We start from the raw sequence: 15,538 nt of genomic DNA on the forward strand, positions 1-15,538 counted from the left end.
GACTACACGGGAGGTACTGGATCTGATCGCTGTATGGGGAGAGGATTCCATGCTAACACAACTCCGTTCCAAAAGATGAAATGAAAAAACATTTGAAAAAATTTCCAAGGCCATGATGCAGAGAGGCCACACCAGGGACTCAGTACAGTGCCGTGTGAAAGTTAAAGAGCTCAGACAAGCCTACCAGAAAACCAAAGAAGCAAACGGAAGGTCTGGGGCAGGGCCGAAAACATGCCACTTCTACGCTGAGCTGCATGCAATTCTAGGGGGGTCCGCCACCACTATCCCACCCCTGTCCGTGGATTCCGAGGTGGGGGTGGTAATCGCAACCATGGCTGAAGATTCTGCGGACGGGGAAGATGAGGAGGAAGAGGAGGACGAGCTTGTAGAGAGCACACAGCACTCCGTTCTCCCCAACAGCCAGGAGCTTTTTCTCACCCTGACGGAATTACCCTCCCAGCCCTCCCAAGCAACTATCCCAGACAATGAAGCCATGGAAGGGACCTCTGGTGAGCGTACCTTGTAAATATAAGACATGGTTTAAAAGCAAGCGTTTTTTAATGATTAATTTGGTCTGAGGACTTGGGATGCATTCGCGGCCAGTACAGTTACTGGAAAACTCTGTTAACATGTCTGGGGATGGAGCGGAAATCCTCCAGGGACATCTCCATGAAGCTCTCCTGGAGGTACTCCAAAAGCCTTTGCAGAAGGTTTCTGGGCAGCGCTGCTTTATTCCGTCCTCCATGGTAGGACACTTGACCACGCCATGCATGTAGCAAGTAATCTGGTATCATTGCATGACAAAGCCTAGTTGCGTATGGTCCCGGTGATTGCTGGCATTCAAGCAACATCCGTTCTTTATCTCGCTGTGTTATCCTCAGGAGAGTGATATCGTTCATGGTAACCTGGTTGAAATTCAGGAATTTAAGTAAGGGGACAGAGATGGCCAAGTGGGCGATTGGCGTTGCGCTTTTCCACGTTTGGCTACCAGGGATCTTTCCTCCTACCAGCCACGCGGTTGGGGTGTGTGTGTGTGGAAAGGGGGGTGTTTAGCAGTGATCTTCCATGATACCAGCCACGGGGTGGTTTCTGCTGCTGCACGTTAACAGGAAAGAAGCAGCACTCAATGGGCTTTGCTTGCTATTTGGGAAAGGAGGGCGCTGGATAGATGAAGGCTGCAGAAGACGAAAGACAATGGCTTACCATGGCCGCATGCAAGCTGAATTCTGATGCCCGGACCTGCGTCTGTGAGATCTCTAACACCAGAGCCGCAGGCACTCAATATTAAGAAGCAAAATGTGACCTTGTAGTGAAAACACATGTGCTATGTAAGGTGAATAGTGTTGTTCACCGTGAAAGAGTATGACCATTGTTCTCTAAAATGTATCTTTTTAAATACTTCTCTCGCTTTTTCCCCTCCCTCATGCAGCTACAAATTTTTCAAGCATCCCTCCTCCGTCCCAAAGGTTATCTCAGATAAGGCGGCGGAAAAAAAAGACGCAAGAAGAAATGTTTTCGGAAATCATGGAAGTGATCCGCAATGAAAGAGCACATCTGAAAGAGTGGAAGGACGTGGTAGCAAAGTACAGGAAAGATGCCAGTGACCATAAGGACAGGAGGGACCAACGTGAGGATAGGAGGGACGAACGTGAGGACAGGAGAGACGCTCGAGATGAGAGGAGAGATGCTCGAGATGAGAGGTGGCGGCAGGAAGATCTGCCGTGGCGGGATGCAACTCTGGGGCTGCTGCGTGATCAAACTGACATGCTCCGGCATATGGTGGAGCTTCAGGAACGTCAGCAGGATCACAGAGTGCCGCTGCAGCCGCTGTATAACCACCCTCCCCCCTCACCATGTTCCTTAGCCTCCTCACCCACCAGACGAGTAAGAACTTGTGGGGGTAGGCTCCGTGCACCCACCCACTCCACCCCAGTGGACAGCCCAACCAAAAGGCTCTCATTATTATGAAATTATGAAATTTTTATAGTGGCCTTTTACTTCCCTAGTATTCTCCTCCGAAACCCCACCCAGGCTACCTTGTCAGTTCTCTCCCTCTTTTTATAATTAAGTAATAAAGAATACATGATTTTTAAACGAGAGTGACTTTATTTCCTTAGAAAGCAAGCTGTGATCGAAGGGGGGGGGGTGGCTTACAGTGAATGAGTCAATCAAGGTGGGGGGAGGGTTTCATCAAGGAGAAAGAAACACAACAGTCAGACTGTACCCTGGCCAGTGATTAAACTGCTTTTCAAAGCTTCTCTAATGCGCACCGCTTCCTGGTGTGCTCTTCTAATCTCCCTGGTGTCTGGCTGTGCGTAATCAGCGGCCAGGTGATTTGCCTCAGCCTCCCACCCCGCCATAAAGGTCTCCCCCTTACTCTCACAGAGATTGTGGAGCACACAGCAAGCAGCAATAACAATGGGGACATTGGTTTGGCTGAGGTCCAAGCGAGTCAGTAATGTGCGCCAGCGCGCCTTTAAACGGCCAAATGCACATTCTACCACCATTCTGCACTTGCTCAGCCTGTAGTTGAACAGCTCCTGACTACTGTCCAGGCTGCCTGTGTATGGCTTCATGAGCCATGGCATCAAGGGGTAGGATGGGTCCCCCAGGATAACGACAGGCATTTCAACATCCCCAACTGTTATTTTCTGGTCTGGGAAGTAATTCCCTTGCTGCAGCCGTTTAAACAGAGTAGTGTTCCTGAAGACGCGAGCGTCATGAACCCTTCCTGGCCATCCCACGTGGATGTTGGTGAAACGTCCCTTGTGATCCACCAGTGCTTGCAGCACCATTGAAAAGTACCCCTTGCGGTTTACGTACTGGGTGCCCTGGTGCTCCGGTGCCAAGATAGGGATATGGGTTCCATCTATTGCCCCACCAGTTAGGGAATCCCATTGCAGCAAAGCCATCCACTATGATCTGCACATTTCCCAGAGTCACAACCTTTCGTAGCAGCAGCTTAGTGATTGCTTTGGCTACTTGCATCACAGCAGCCCCCACAGTAGATTTGCCCACTCCAAACTGATTCCCGACTGACCGGTAGCTGTTTGGTATTGCAAGCTTCCAGAGGGCTATTGCCACTCGCTTCTCAACTGTGAGGGCTGCTCTCATCTTTGTATTCTGGCGCTTCAGGGCAGGGGAAAGCAAGTCACAAAGTTCTATGAAAGTGCCCTTCCGCATGCGAAAGTTTCGCAGCCACTGCGAATCGTCCCACACCTGCAAAACTATGCGGTCCCACCAGTCTGTGCTCGTTTCCCGGGCCCAAAATCAGCATTCAATGAGAACCTGCCCCATTACCAGCAGGATCTCCAAAGCGCAGGGGCCCGCAGTTTGACAGAATTCTGTGTCCATGTCCTCATCACTCTTGTCGCCGCGCTGCCGTAGCCGCCGCCTCCTTGCCTGGCTTTGCAGGTCCCAGTTCAGCATTGAGTGCACGAGAATGCGCGAGGTTTTTAAAACATCCATGATTGCTGTCTTGAGCTGAGCAGGGTCCATGCTTGCTGTGCTATGGCGTCTGCACAGTTCACCCAGGAAAAAAGGCATGAAACGGTTGGCTGCTGCTGCTTTCACGGAGGAAGGGGTGAGGCTGTACCCAGAAGCACCTGCGACAATGTTTTTTGCCCCATCAGGCACTGGGATCTCAACCCAGAATTCCAATGGGCGGGGGAGACTGCGGGAACTATGGGATAGCTACCCACAGTGCAACGCTCCGGAAATCGACGTTAGCCTCGGTACATGGACGCACACCGCCAAATTAATGTGCTTAGTGTGGCCGCGTGCACTCGACTTTATACAATCTGTTTTAAAAACCGGTTTATGTACAATCGGAATAATCCTATAGTGTAGACGTACCCTTAGTCACCAACATCCTCTGGCAAACTTAAATTGTGACATGTTTAGAAACAGTGGCTATCATACAGCAACTGCAGCGTGGTATGTGCCTGATGTCATAATGTAGGAAAGATTTTTTTCTGATTTTAAGCCAGTAACTAACCCGAGACTTGAACTGGGCTGGCTGTGCCATAAGAATAACTTAGCTCTTTTTCTGAGGTTGCCATCCTGTTTTCCAAAAATCTGAGCTTTCATTTTAAAAAAGGTAAGTTTAATGCTTATGGCCGGGTAGAATAATTTGAAAATGTGAAAGGAGTGTGCACCATGGCAATGATTTCTGGTTGCATCTGCAAACCCCGAAACAATCATTCAGGGTTGCAAACTGCCTCATACATTTCAATGGGGCGTTAGCTCAGCTGTGGTAGGATAATTTAAATGTCATCTATGCTTGGAGGGGTGCTGTATAGGGAGGGTCTCCCGAGCCCGGACTGAGTGCACCCTGGGTCTCATCGCTTCTTTCATCAGATATTTACAAAGGCAGAGCTCGTGGGCTTCCCAGGTCTGGGGCAGAAGGATTTGCAGATAGCAGAGTAAGCTGAAATGTGCGCCTCACCCAGGCAGTAAAGGCATTGCCAGTGCTCACTGCTCACAGAGAAGGAGTGCAGGCAGGAAATAATTTTTTAAGACCAGAATCTGGGGCATAGTCCCAGATGGGGGTGGGGGGCAAAATACAGTCCCTGAATGGGGAAGAGAACTAAAGAGTTTAATTATACTAAAACTGATCTCAACACTAAGAAAAACTATGTGCAAACTATTTACAACTAGGCAGAAGTAAGTCATTCTCAGAAAACAAAGAGCATGAAGGAACAGTGGGTTCTGACTCAGGCCATGCTGCAGTAAGAGGGAACTGGAGAGGCATCACCCCACACTACCTCTTACACCCTCAGCTGGGAGCATGAGGAGACACACTACGTATGTGCGGGTCAACTAACACTGCTAAGAAACCCTTCTGGATGGTGTGGCACATGGCGTGCATCCGCACCCACACGTGGAATACTCATAGGGACCATCACTCGAAGAAGCTTATATATGCAATTAGACCTTTTATTGTTTATATGTTTATTGTATCAGACATATCCTAAAATAAATGTATTGTGCTTTGACAGAACTCTTGTTACTTGTAGCTGCTGGCATACAGCTAATAGCCCTCTGAGACAAAGAAGGCTACTACCTTCTACTACCTTCCGGCGGGTAGTAATCGATCTATCGGGGATCGATTTATCGCGTCTTGTCTGGACACGATAAATCGATCCGTGAATCGACGCCCGTACTCCACCTTGGCAGGAGGAGTAAGCAGCATCGACGGGGGAGCCGCGGCAGTCAACTAGCCGCTGTGGCCAGGTAAGTCGAACTAAGATACTTCGACTTCAGCTACGTGAATAGCGTAGCTGAAGTTGTGTATCTTAGATCGATCCCCGCCCCCCAGTGTAGACCAGCTCAAAGTGAAGTGCAGGGGTTGGACTTTAGTCAGACCTGCTGGGATAAACACAGTGAAGAATAAAGGGGCTGCAAACCTATACCTCTGCTCAGTAGGGAGATGGACTAGAGGCTGTGAGGGCATTCCTTGAGCAGACCATGGAGGGGATCAAAAGGTGCAGTTATTCTGAAACTTTAAATACCTGCATTCCTACAGTACAGAACATGCTGCCAACAGGAAACCAGGATCAACCACCATGTAATGAAGTGCACAGATGTTTCAAAGCAGTGATTGTGCTACCATAATGCTTCACGCTCCCATTAAACAAGTAAACAGCTTTCAGACCCTGTCTTACGTGAACAAGCTTTCGATTAAGCGGAGGTTTCGGACAGCTTCTACGATGAGATTTCGGCGCTTCAGTAGCCGGTATGTTTCATGAGATCTCTCCACTGCAGTGGTTCTGGAGCGCTTTTCCTTTTTTTGCTCAGCGTTCTTCTAGTGAAGAGCATGGAGAAAGGAAATTCAGTCTGTACAAACTCAAGGAGTTCCTGTCTGTCCCTCTATCACCATAGTATCTGAGTCTCCCTCAACTTTAATGTGTTATCTTCTCAGCATCCTGGTGACACAGAGCAGTACTATTATTCCCATCTTGTAGATGGGAACTGAAGCACAGACTAAGTGACCTGCCCAAGGTCATACCGGGAATTTGGTGGAGCAGAGAACTGAACCCAGCTTTCCCACGTCTGAAGCTTGTGTCCTAAACAACTGGTCTATCTTCCACCAAACTTCAATAACCATGCCCAAATCATGCATCACCATCAGGTTTTGAACCCTGAATCTTCAGCACCAGATCTCTACCACTCCAACTACAGGATGACTTTAGGTCTAGCACATGCTAGCTCTTCCTATGAATCTCACTCGGTTTTAGCCCTACGGCATCTGGCTATGCTTTGTTTCTGAGTTTCTTGTTTATGAGTGTTTTAGGTAAATGGCGATCAACGTGCACAGCGACTGAAGAAGAAAGTCTGCTCAGCGTGCAAGCAAGGAGTGGCATTTCCCAAGCCCCCAAAGCTGAAAGACTGACAATGGGGAAGTTCCTATGAAAGCAGTTTCATCCTCTCATTCCACTGCCTAAACTTTGAATTGCATGACTCAACTAGGCTGCCGATAACCTTTAAACAGAATCAGGCTGAATGTGTGCAGGGAGATGGGGAAGCAGAGGGACAAAATAACCAATGAAACAAAGGGATTGTAACTGGAAGTCTTGCTATGAAAAGTAGAAAACTGTCACTCAGAGGGTCACCTGCCCAATGTTGCAGGAATTCTCATACTTCAAGCAGCTGTACCAACAAGACAGCAAGTATCAGGCCATAATATCGTACCTTGGGGTCTTCAAGCCTGACCTCCTCAATCACAGTCATATCCCCATCTTCATCTATGGAATGAGTGCCTAGAGAGAGATTAGATTCCTGCTTTATAGTGTCCAAACTAGAATCCTCCTCTGCAAATCCATCAGGGAGCTCATCGGGATCTTCAAGAAGGTGGGGGGAAGGCAGCTTCTTCACCGGGGTCTTCGTGGCTTGGAACTTGCAGCCTAATTTAAGAATACCGAGAAGTCCAGTTAGGCTGGCCACTTCATTGTCCAGCTCCTACAGGTTTTCCCATGGCCCAGCCATTCCCTAGATGACAGGAACCTAGCCCAGGCCTGCAGACAGGTTCGCTTAAAGTGTCTCCTGCTATACTCTTCAAGCATCTTCTATCCAATAAGGCCATTGCAGGAAACAGGGAGGCTCAGGGAGAGTAAACAGCTATGCTCAGTCTTAAAAATTTAAATATTATTTGAGTGAATTCTGGAAATTTACATCCTCCAGGTGATGCTCATTTCCCCCTCCCTGACTGCAGGTAGAAGACTCTCCAGGTAGATTCCTACCTGATAGTAGGGGGTAGGATTAGCTTGGTCAGCAGCTGCGGCCTGAAGAAAGGGGGGGAGAGGGAGGAGGTTGTCTCCTGCTTCAAAGACTGTCTTGCCTGAGAGGAACCTCCCCTGGAGCATGAAAAGAGCAGGCGTTCACAACATGCACCTCTGCAGCCTTTCCATAAATCTATGGCAGGTCCGGTGACCCCTACCCATAGCTCATTGGAGAGATGGATGGGAATGCACAGGGGACTGGGAAGAAGCACCTGTGCCACAGCCCTACACCAGTTTCCCAAGAGTCTAGCAGCCTTAGGCAAGGAAGGTGTTCCAACTCCCCAGCAGAAGGAAGAGACTGTGGGGTTAGGAATGAATGTGTCACCTCTTGCCCCCCAACAACATTGTAAGTTTTGGGGAGAGAACACCAACCACAAACAGGGTGCAGGCAATGCTGCAGAAGAGACTTTTTTATTTTAAACAAACCTGATGTCCTCTCTATTTTCTTCAAAGGAAACCTACATGAGAAAGCCAGACTCCCCAGAGAACCATTCCCTACCTTTAGTTGGCGTTGACTGATGGGGGCCATCTCGGAAACTGAATTTCAGCAGTGAATCTGAGTTGGCCTTCACTCCTTTTTCTCGTTTCTTGTTGTATTTCATCTCTTCCTCATTATCTGATTCTGAGAGGAAAGTGTCTTCCTCTACAGGAGACAGATCTTCCTCAGGCAGGGAGTCTTCATGCACTAGAGCCAAGCTAACTGTCGCTAACTGTTCACTCCGGGCCTTCTCCCTCTCAAACTGACGGCTTAAATCACTCTCTTCTGCAAAAACGTGTGAAATATACTTTGTTGTTCGTTGCCGACCTTCATCTTCCATAAATCCCTAAGAGGACTGAAAGTCATTATTTTGCCAAATTCTTCCGTTTCCCCCTCCATTATCCTTGTCCTCTGACCACCCAGATTCTGAACTCCTCCTCCTCATAGCCCCACCTCCCAAAGCTTTAATCCCTATTCTTAAATAACTAGGCCGGCCATGCTTGCAGCTCATGGAAAACAGAGAAACATTCCGTTTACACAAAAATTCTGTATCCTGAGTAGAGGACAATCACATACCACAACTTATTTTCTCTTATTCTGTATTAGAGACATCTGAACAAAACCAAGGTATTTGTTTCTTAATCAGTTTGATGCATACTCTTCTAGAATCTTAATTCTCTGTGAAGTTATTGGAATATGGGACTTACAAGGGCTGGATCAGATCGGGGTCCTTCTACTTCATTATCTGGTCTGACAGTGGCCAGAACCAGATGCTTCAAGTGTAGAAACGCCCAGAACAAACACTTAAGGAATTTCTTCCTACCTCCACCTCACCCCAATCAATGAATGGTTGGTTTATGTCCTGAAGCATGTTTATATTCCTTTTATAATCTTATATAAAGTAACTCTAGATATGAATCCTGGGAATATTTTTTTTTAATCCTACGAATTTCTTGGCCACAATGACATGAACTCTTATTAAAACAATTGCTATACTGAAGGGTTGGAGGGTAGCAAATGTATCTATACTTAAAAAAGGCTCTTGGGGTGATACAGGCAATTATTGTCCGGTAAGCCTTATATGGTAAATTGGTTAAAATGATAGTTAAAACTAGAACAAGAAAAAACCTGGAAGATCAAGGTATGACAGGGTTTAATAGCATAGCTTCCTCAAAGGAAAATAATGTACCACTAATCTTTTAGAATTCTTTGTTACTTTAGTGACATGTTCAGATAAAGGAGAACCAACTGACAATTTATTTAAATTTCAAAAGGCCTTTTGACAAAGTCCCTCAGTAGAAGCTACTAAAGCTTTATCTACGCAGAGGGGTTTACCTTGCACTGAGTTTTTCTGTATTATATTGTATGCACTGATTGTGTACACACCATCAACTGTTTTCTGATCCAATACACGTCACTGTGTCTACACGGGGACTGTGCACCATTATGGGTGAGTACCACATGGTGCTTTGCTTCACTTCTGACTTCTACACATTCCGGGACTTTTCTCCCTGTGTATTATGGGATATATACTGAAGTCAGCTGGAAAGGATTTGAATTCTGGGGGTCAAACTCAATTTCCATATCTTCTTTCCCACTATCCCATCTAGGTGAGCCAGTGCCATTTTCAAACAGCCAGCATTTTCTGTCTCCTATTGCGTACGGGTAAATTAAGTATTGGGGCAGCTAACCAGGGACTGGGCAAGGAGGGGCATGGCTTGGGGAATTTGTGTATTGCAGCTTGACAAGTAGGCTTAGGCCTAGATTTTTAAAGGTATTAGACATGGCTGCACTCAGCATTGCAATACCTAATTGATTTGGAGCCTAAATCTCATTTTCAAATCTCATTTTCAACTGTCAATGGAATTTAGGCTCCTAAGTGCCTAAATCCATTTCAGAAATGAGATTTAGGCTACCAAATCTGTTATGTGTTGCAATGCTGAGCACAACAACACCTAAACACCTTAAAATTCTACGCTGTTGATGCTGAATTAATTTTTCAAACACTGCCTTCACCATTCATTATTTTGCATATGCTATCCCTTATCTCTCTCCCTTCTAAACTACAGGCCTCTTTTTTCACTGGTCATCTTCAATTCCCTTCTATTATTTCTCTTTTTTGAGAAAAAGTGACCAGTAAGTTATAATTTATTTCCAGAGTGATGGTAGATGTAACCTTGTCTTTAATCTCATTTTAATCCACAAGACATTACCTTGACAACTTTGTATCTCTCTAGAAGACGACAAAGCATCCGTGCTTCTAGCTTCCCCACATTCATAGCCGATCGAATTTCCGCCTGAGAAATTCCTTTGGTTCCCCTACTTTCAACTGTTTTAGGGAGGGGAAAAAAGTTTAAACTTAAGTTTACAGGAATCACCTCATACTGGCTGAGATGCAGAGGCTATCAGATCCGGCCTGAACAACTGTTGTCAGCTTGAACATCACTGTCTTAAAAGCTTAAGATTTTCAAACATACATCAGAATGTCTACTTCAGCACTTACTACTATAAATCATTTTCACTGGCATACACACATAATACAGTGTTGTACAATAGAATGTGTGTATCTAAGGCTGTAAAAAAGATTTCGACTACATTATATTTGTGAAATAGTATGTGCTCATTTAGTTAAAGAAGACCATAATGCACGTGCACAAGGGGCAGAGTTAAGTCTGCCTGTGCAAATTTGACATGTTAACTTGAGTGGTTAGCTGTGAAAAGAAACGGTTACTATAAGGTAAGTAACTGAACTGTGCTTCTCCAAGATGTTCTGTGCATGTGGATCCCACTCATGGCATGGTAGCACCCCTTGCACAGGAGTTCAGAAACTTCAAAAGCAGGGTCCTTTAAGGGGTCATGCATGCACCCTTTCTGTCCTCACACTCTCTTCCCTAAGGACATAAAGGGCAGTGTGACCCTGCTCACTCCCTCAGTTCCTTCTCACCATCCAGAATCTCAAAGAGTCTCTGAGCTGTGGGTCATGGGATCCACATGCAAAGAACATCTTAAAAAGCCACAGTTACTATAAGTAACCATTCCTCCTTCTTTGAGTTCCTGTGCATGTGGCTCTCTCTCATGGTGATTAACAGGCAACTCAGAGATCGAGGTGATGGGAACTCAGACCTCATTTGAACAGAGATTATAGGTCTGCTCTTCCCATCTGTGCATCTACTCTGAAAGCTGATACCAAGGAATAATGCCTGGAAAAAACATACAATGAAGATTAATTTGCTGCTCTGCAAATTTCAGATATTGGTATCCTACTGAAGTACACTGCTGAGGTTGTGTGAGGTATGGCAGAATGAGCAGTTACTGTGGCTGGAGGCTGGAGTTTGTTAATAAGGTAGGAAATTTTTATACACTCCATTGTCCATTTTGATAATGTTTGAGAGGAGACTGATTTGCCCTTTGAAGCATTGCCGTAAGCAATAAAAAGACAGTTCAGGAAATCACCAAGATGTGTTATATTAAGGTAGCATAAGAACATGAGAATGCCCATCCTGGGTCAGACCAATGGTCCATCTAGCCAGTATCTTGTCTTCCAACTGTTGCCAGTGCCAGATGCTTCAGAGGGAATGAAAAGAACAGGGCAAGTATCGAGTGATCCACTGCCTGTCATCCAAACCCAGCTTCTGGCAGTTAGAGGCTTAGGGACACTCAGACAATGGAGCTGCATTCCTGAAAATCTTGGCTATTAGCCATCGATGAACCTATCTTTCATGAACTCATCTAATTCCTTTTTGAACCCAGTTATACTTCTGGCCTTCACAACATCCCTTGGCAACGAGTTCCACAGGTTGTCTGTGCATTGTGTGAAGAAGTACTACCTTATAGTTTGTTTTTAAACCCTGCTGCCCATTAATTTCAATGGGTGACCCCTTGTTCTTGTGTTATGAAAAGGGGTAAATAACACTTCCTTATTCACTTTCTCAACACCACACTTTAGATTTACGTTTGAGAACAGATGTAAGGTTGATTTTACTGAGTCTGAGACCTGCTGAGCTGATCTTCTGCGGATTAACCAATCGTTGAGGAATGGGTACACAAATACCCGGATGATGGAGATGGGCACATACTACAAACAGGCATTTTGTAAACACCAGGAGCAGTGAAGAGGCTGAACGGGAGAACCCTGAATTGATGATTGTGTAGTACTTGGAAATGAAGAAGTTTCTTGCTATTGCAACATGAAAAGGTGTCTTGCAAATTGAGGGTACTGAACCAGTCCATGAGATCTAATGAATATGTGATAGCTGCCAAAGTCACCATGCAGAAACTGATGGAGGTGTTAAGGAACCTGAGGTCCAGTATAGGGAATAAAATCATTTTCCCTGGAAGAGTAGGAGGACTGGCTCTACTGCTCCCAACTCCAGTAGTGATAGTATTTCTGCACACATGACTCATGTGAGATTGGTTCCTTAAGAGAGACAGGGAGGGTAGTGGTGGAGGAGGGTATGATATGGAATTAGAGGGTGTACCCTTTTGGATGACCTGTAAGACCCAACAGTCCGATATCATGGACGTCCAGGCATATTTGAAAAAGGAAAGGCAGGTACCAAAAAAGGGAAGAGAAGGGTACAGGATCCACAGTCTAATGCAGAATTCTTAACCGAAGCTTAAAAATTGTTGCTATCCTGTTGGTACTCTAGCTACTTCTCTCCTGCTGAATTACTAACATTGCATCTGTTGCTCCTCATTTTTTACTAAAGCTGAACTGTTCTTGCTCAAGGAAGGATTCCATTGTTCTCCTAATCCTAGCAATGAAGATGTATTCCTGTATCTTCATCTCATGTGATAGCAACTTTATTCCTTGATATAGTTTCCTCATTCCTGGATGCTTCCCTTCTCATGTTCTGGGATTAAGATAGATTTGCACCATTCTCCCACATGAATAGAAACTAAAATTGCTAAATGAGAGTACAGTTAATTGCCTAGGCCAGAATATCTCATAGAGGTTTTATCCATATGCACATTTTCTCCCAGTTTGAGAACCCCTGTTGTAAATAAATGTTGCATTCTAGAAGTTAAAGGAATTGTATGGCACAAGGAAGATGCTGAAATATATAAACTAGGGTATGCCTTTGAATTATTAAAAGAAATTGCTTAAAAAGGGCAGAAATCCAGTTCATAATGTGGGCTAATACTGAAATACAATTCTTGAAGTTAATCAAACAGAAAAAGCCTCCAATAAGGAAAGAATTGAAGAAATGCATTATACACAGATGCCATCTACTGGATGCCAATGGAAGCAGCAGAAATACAGAGCTGAAGTCGGAACCCTTATTTGGCATGTGTCCAACAGAAATCCAATGGGTGACCCTCTCCAATGGCCCCTGGAATCACGCATATAAAACTGAGGAACCCACAGCTCACTGAGCGGGGAAAGACTCTTTTCATCAAGGGTCACAGGACCAAGTGTTGATTGAACCCATGAAGAAGCTGCAGAATCCTAAATGCAACTGATGCCTCAGACAACAGTGTGGAAAGGACTCTCCCCCCCCATCCCTGGTTTAAGTGGTGAGATTTCATTTCAAAGATTAGCTTGCTGAGTCTACACTCAAGTAACTATATCTTAGATCGGTAAGTATTAGTTTTACCAGTTAACCCACCTTAACTGTTAATCCCGGGCCAGCCGGCCAACACCAGTGGCCCTGCTGCCTGGCTGGAGCAGTGCCATCTGGCTGGAGCAGTGGCCCCAGCTGCGCTGGCCGGCGGGATTGGCCCCTGCCGCACTGGCCAGCGGAATTGGCCTCAGCTGCTTAATCAATTAACTGTTTAAATGACATTTTTAATCATTTAAATGGTTAACTTTTTAAACGGTATTTCATCCCTAATGCTGTGCTTTATAAGTTCAAGCAAATTGGCCTAAAAGAGATATGAACCATAATTTTAAGCAATTCCTTTTGATATTCTAAACCTGTTTAAAACAAATAAAAGGAAGTATTTCTTCACACAACGAACAGTCAACCTATGGAACTCCTTGCCAGAGGATGTTGTGAAGGCCAAGACCATAACAAGGTTCAAAAAAGAACTATATAAGTTCATGGAGGATAGGTCCATCAATGGCTATTAGCCATTGGGCAGGCATGGTGTCCCTAGCCTCTGTTTCCCAGAAACTGTGAATGAGCGACAGGGGATGGATCACTTGATGATTACCTGTTCTGTTCATTGCCTCTGGGGAACCTGGCACTGGCCACTGTCGGAAGACAGGATACTGGTCTATATGGACCCTTGGTCTGACCCAGTAAGGCCATTCTTGTATTCTGCTTTGACACCAAACCATTCAAATAGCAGGCAGTTAGAAGTGCCTTACAGACACGTATATTCTTACTCCTTGAAGAAATTCTGGAATTGTGATAAGTGTATTAGATACTAGACAACTGATGATCACAAGTAAACGTTACAAGAAATTTTGGTGATTTGCATTAAAGTAACTGCTGAACCTCAACCCTAGTCTATGACAATTGCTTGTAAGATTATATTGTTGTGCTCAGTACAGGCCTAAAACACTGGTTTTGTCTACCCCGATTGATGAACTGTTGATTGTATACTAATGTGATTCTGGGTGAATTAATACATCGATTGGTTATGAGAAACAAAGTGTACTGATCTGAGAAGTACTGTCCAAGATAAAAGTTGGCCTGAAAAGAACCTGTCATTAAATTAGTAAACTAATGCTTTCTGGACTCAATAAAAAGGGGTTATTAATCTATTAGATTCCATCTAACATTGGCTATAACACTCATCAAGCTGAAATCTAGATTATTAGATTTCAGTTTTAAAATCTGACTGGTACCTTGGCAAATCATAAAACTGATCCGCACTGACGTTTACACAAGGCTGAGTGCAGGGGAACAAAGCCATTTAATAAGTGACAGTGTGAATGAGGCAAGATGCTAGGGTGGAGCTAGATATGAAGGGAGAGGCCGGGATTAAGAGCAGCAAAGGAGTGGCTGTTCTCACACCCTGCTCTCTTTACTGTAAGGTGTCAGTTTTTGTTTTTTTTTACACTCCCCATCAGCATGCTCCTGTGTGATCCCATCCCCACCCCACTTTTTCACTTTGAAAATATAAACAGTCTACAGCAGGGATCGGCAACCTTTGGCACGCAGCTTGCCAGGGTAAGCACCCTGGCGGGCCAGGCCGGTTTGTTCACCTGCCGTGTCTGCAGGTTCGGCCAATCACAGCTCCCCCTGGCCGCGGTTCGCTGCCCCAGGCCAATGAGGGCTGCGGGAAGCGGCGCGGGACGAGAGATGTGCTGGCTGCTGCGTCCCGCTGCCCCCATTGGCCTGGAGCAGCGAACTGCGGCCAGTGGGAGCTGTGATCAGCCGAACCTGCAGACATGGCAGGTAAACAAACCTGCTCGCTCGCCAGGGTGCTTACCCTGGCGAGCTGTGTGCCAAAGGTGCCCATCTCTGGTCTACAGAGAAGGGACAGAGGTGATGGCAATTGGGGCAGCTTGCTACTTTCAGCCCCACTAGTTACTCTGGGCACCAGCCACCACTGCTATGATGGATACAGAAGTCCTGCACTTTTTTCCCCCATTACAAATTCAAATCCTGTCTAGACTTGGCCTGGAGAGCTAGTGTAAGTGTTGACAAAAAGGCAAAGCCACATTTAACTTAGAAAAAGAGGCGAACATTAGCTAATATGTTTTTAAAAATAGTATGGATTTAATTTAACCTCCTTTAAAAAAAATGTTATCTGCCTAAGTAACATTTTGAACAACCTACTTCCTAGTGTAGAAAGGGCCCAAGAGAGCAAAAATTGAGCTGTTAGA

General features: G+C 45.4%; 1 protein-coding gene across 6 annotated transcripts in view; it reads right to left on the minus strand.

The window, feature by feature from the left end:
• The window catches only part of GTF3C1 (general transcription factor IIIC subunit 1), a 79,224-nt gene that overhangs the window by 48,173 nt on the left and 15,513 nt on the right, over positions 1-15,538 (minus strand). For 5 of the 6 annotated variants that reach the window (XM_039492035.1, XM_039492032.1, XM_039492033.1 and 2 more), the window contains 4 exons: positions 9,972-10,087; positions 7,780-8,104; positions 6,694-6,905; positions 5,667-5,806 (listed from right to left, as the gene is read on the minus strand). In XM_039492035.1, the coding sequence (XP_039347969.1) occupies positions 5,667-5,806; positions 6,694-6,905; positions 7,780-8,104; positions 9,972-10,087 (793 nt within the window). The remainder of the gene's footprint in view (positions 1-5,666; positions 5,807-6,693; positions 6,906-7,779; positions 8,105-9,971; positions 10,088-15,538) is intronic. The other variant, XM_039492031.1, reaches the window with a different exon arrangement.

The sequence above is a fragment of the Mauremys reevesii genome, linkage group 10 (genome assembly GCF_016161935.1).
Source record: "Mauremys reevesii isolate NIE-2019 linkage group 10, ASM1616193v1, whole genome shotgun sequence".
In the NCBI taxonomy this organism is placed as follows: Eukaryota; Metazoa; Chordata; order Testudines; family Geoemydidae; genus Mauremys; species Mauremys reevesii.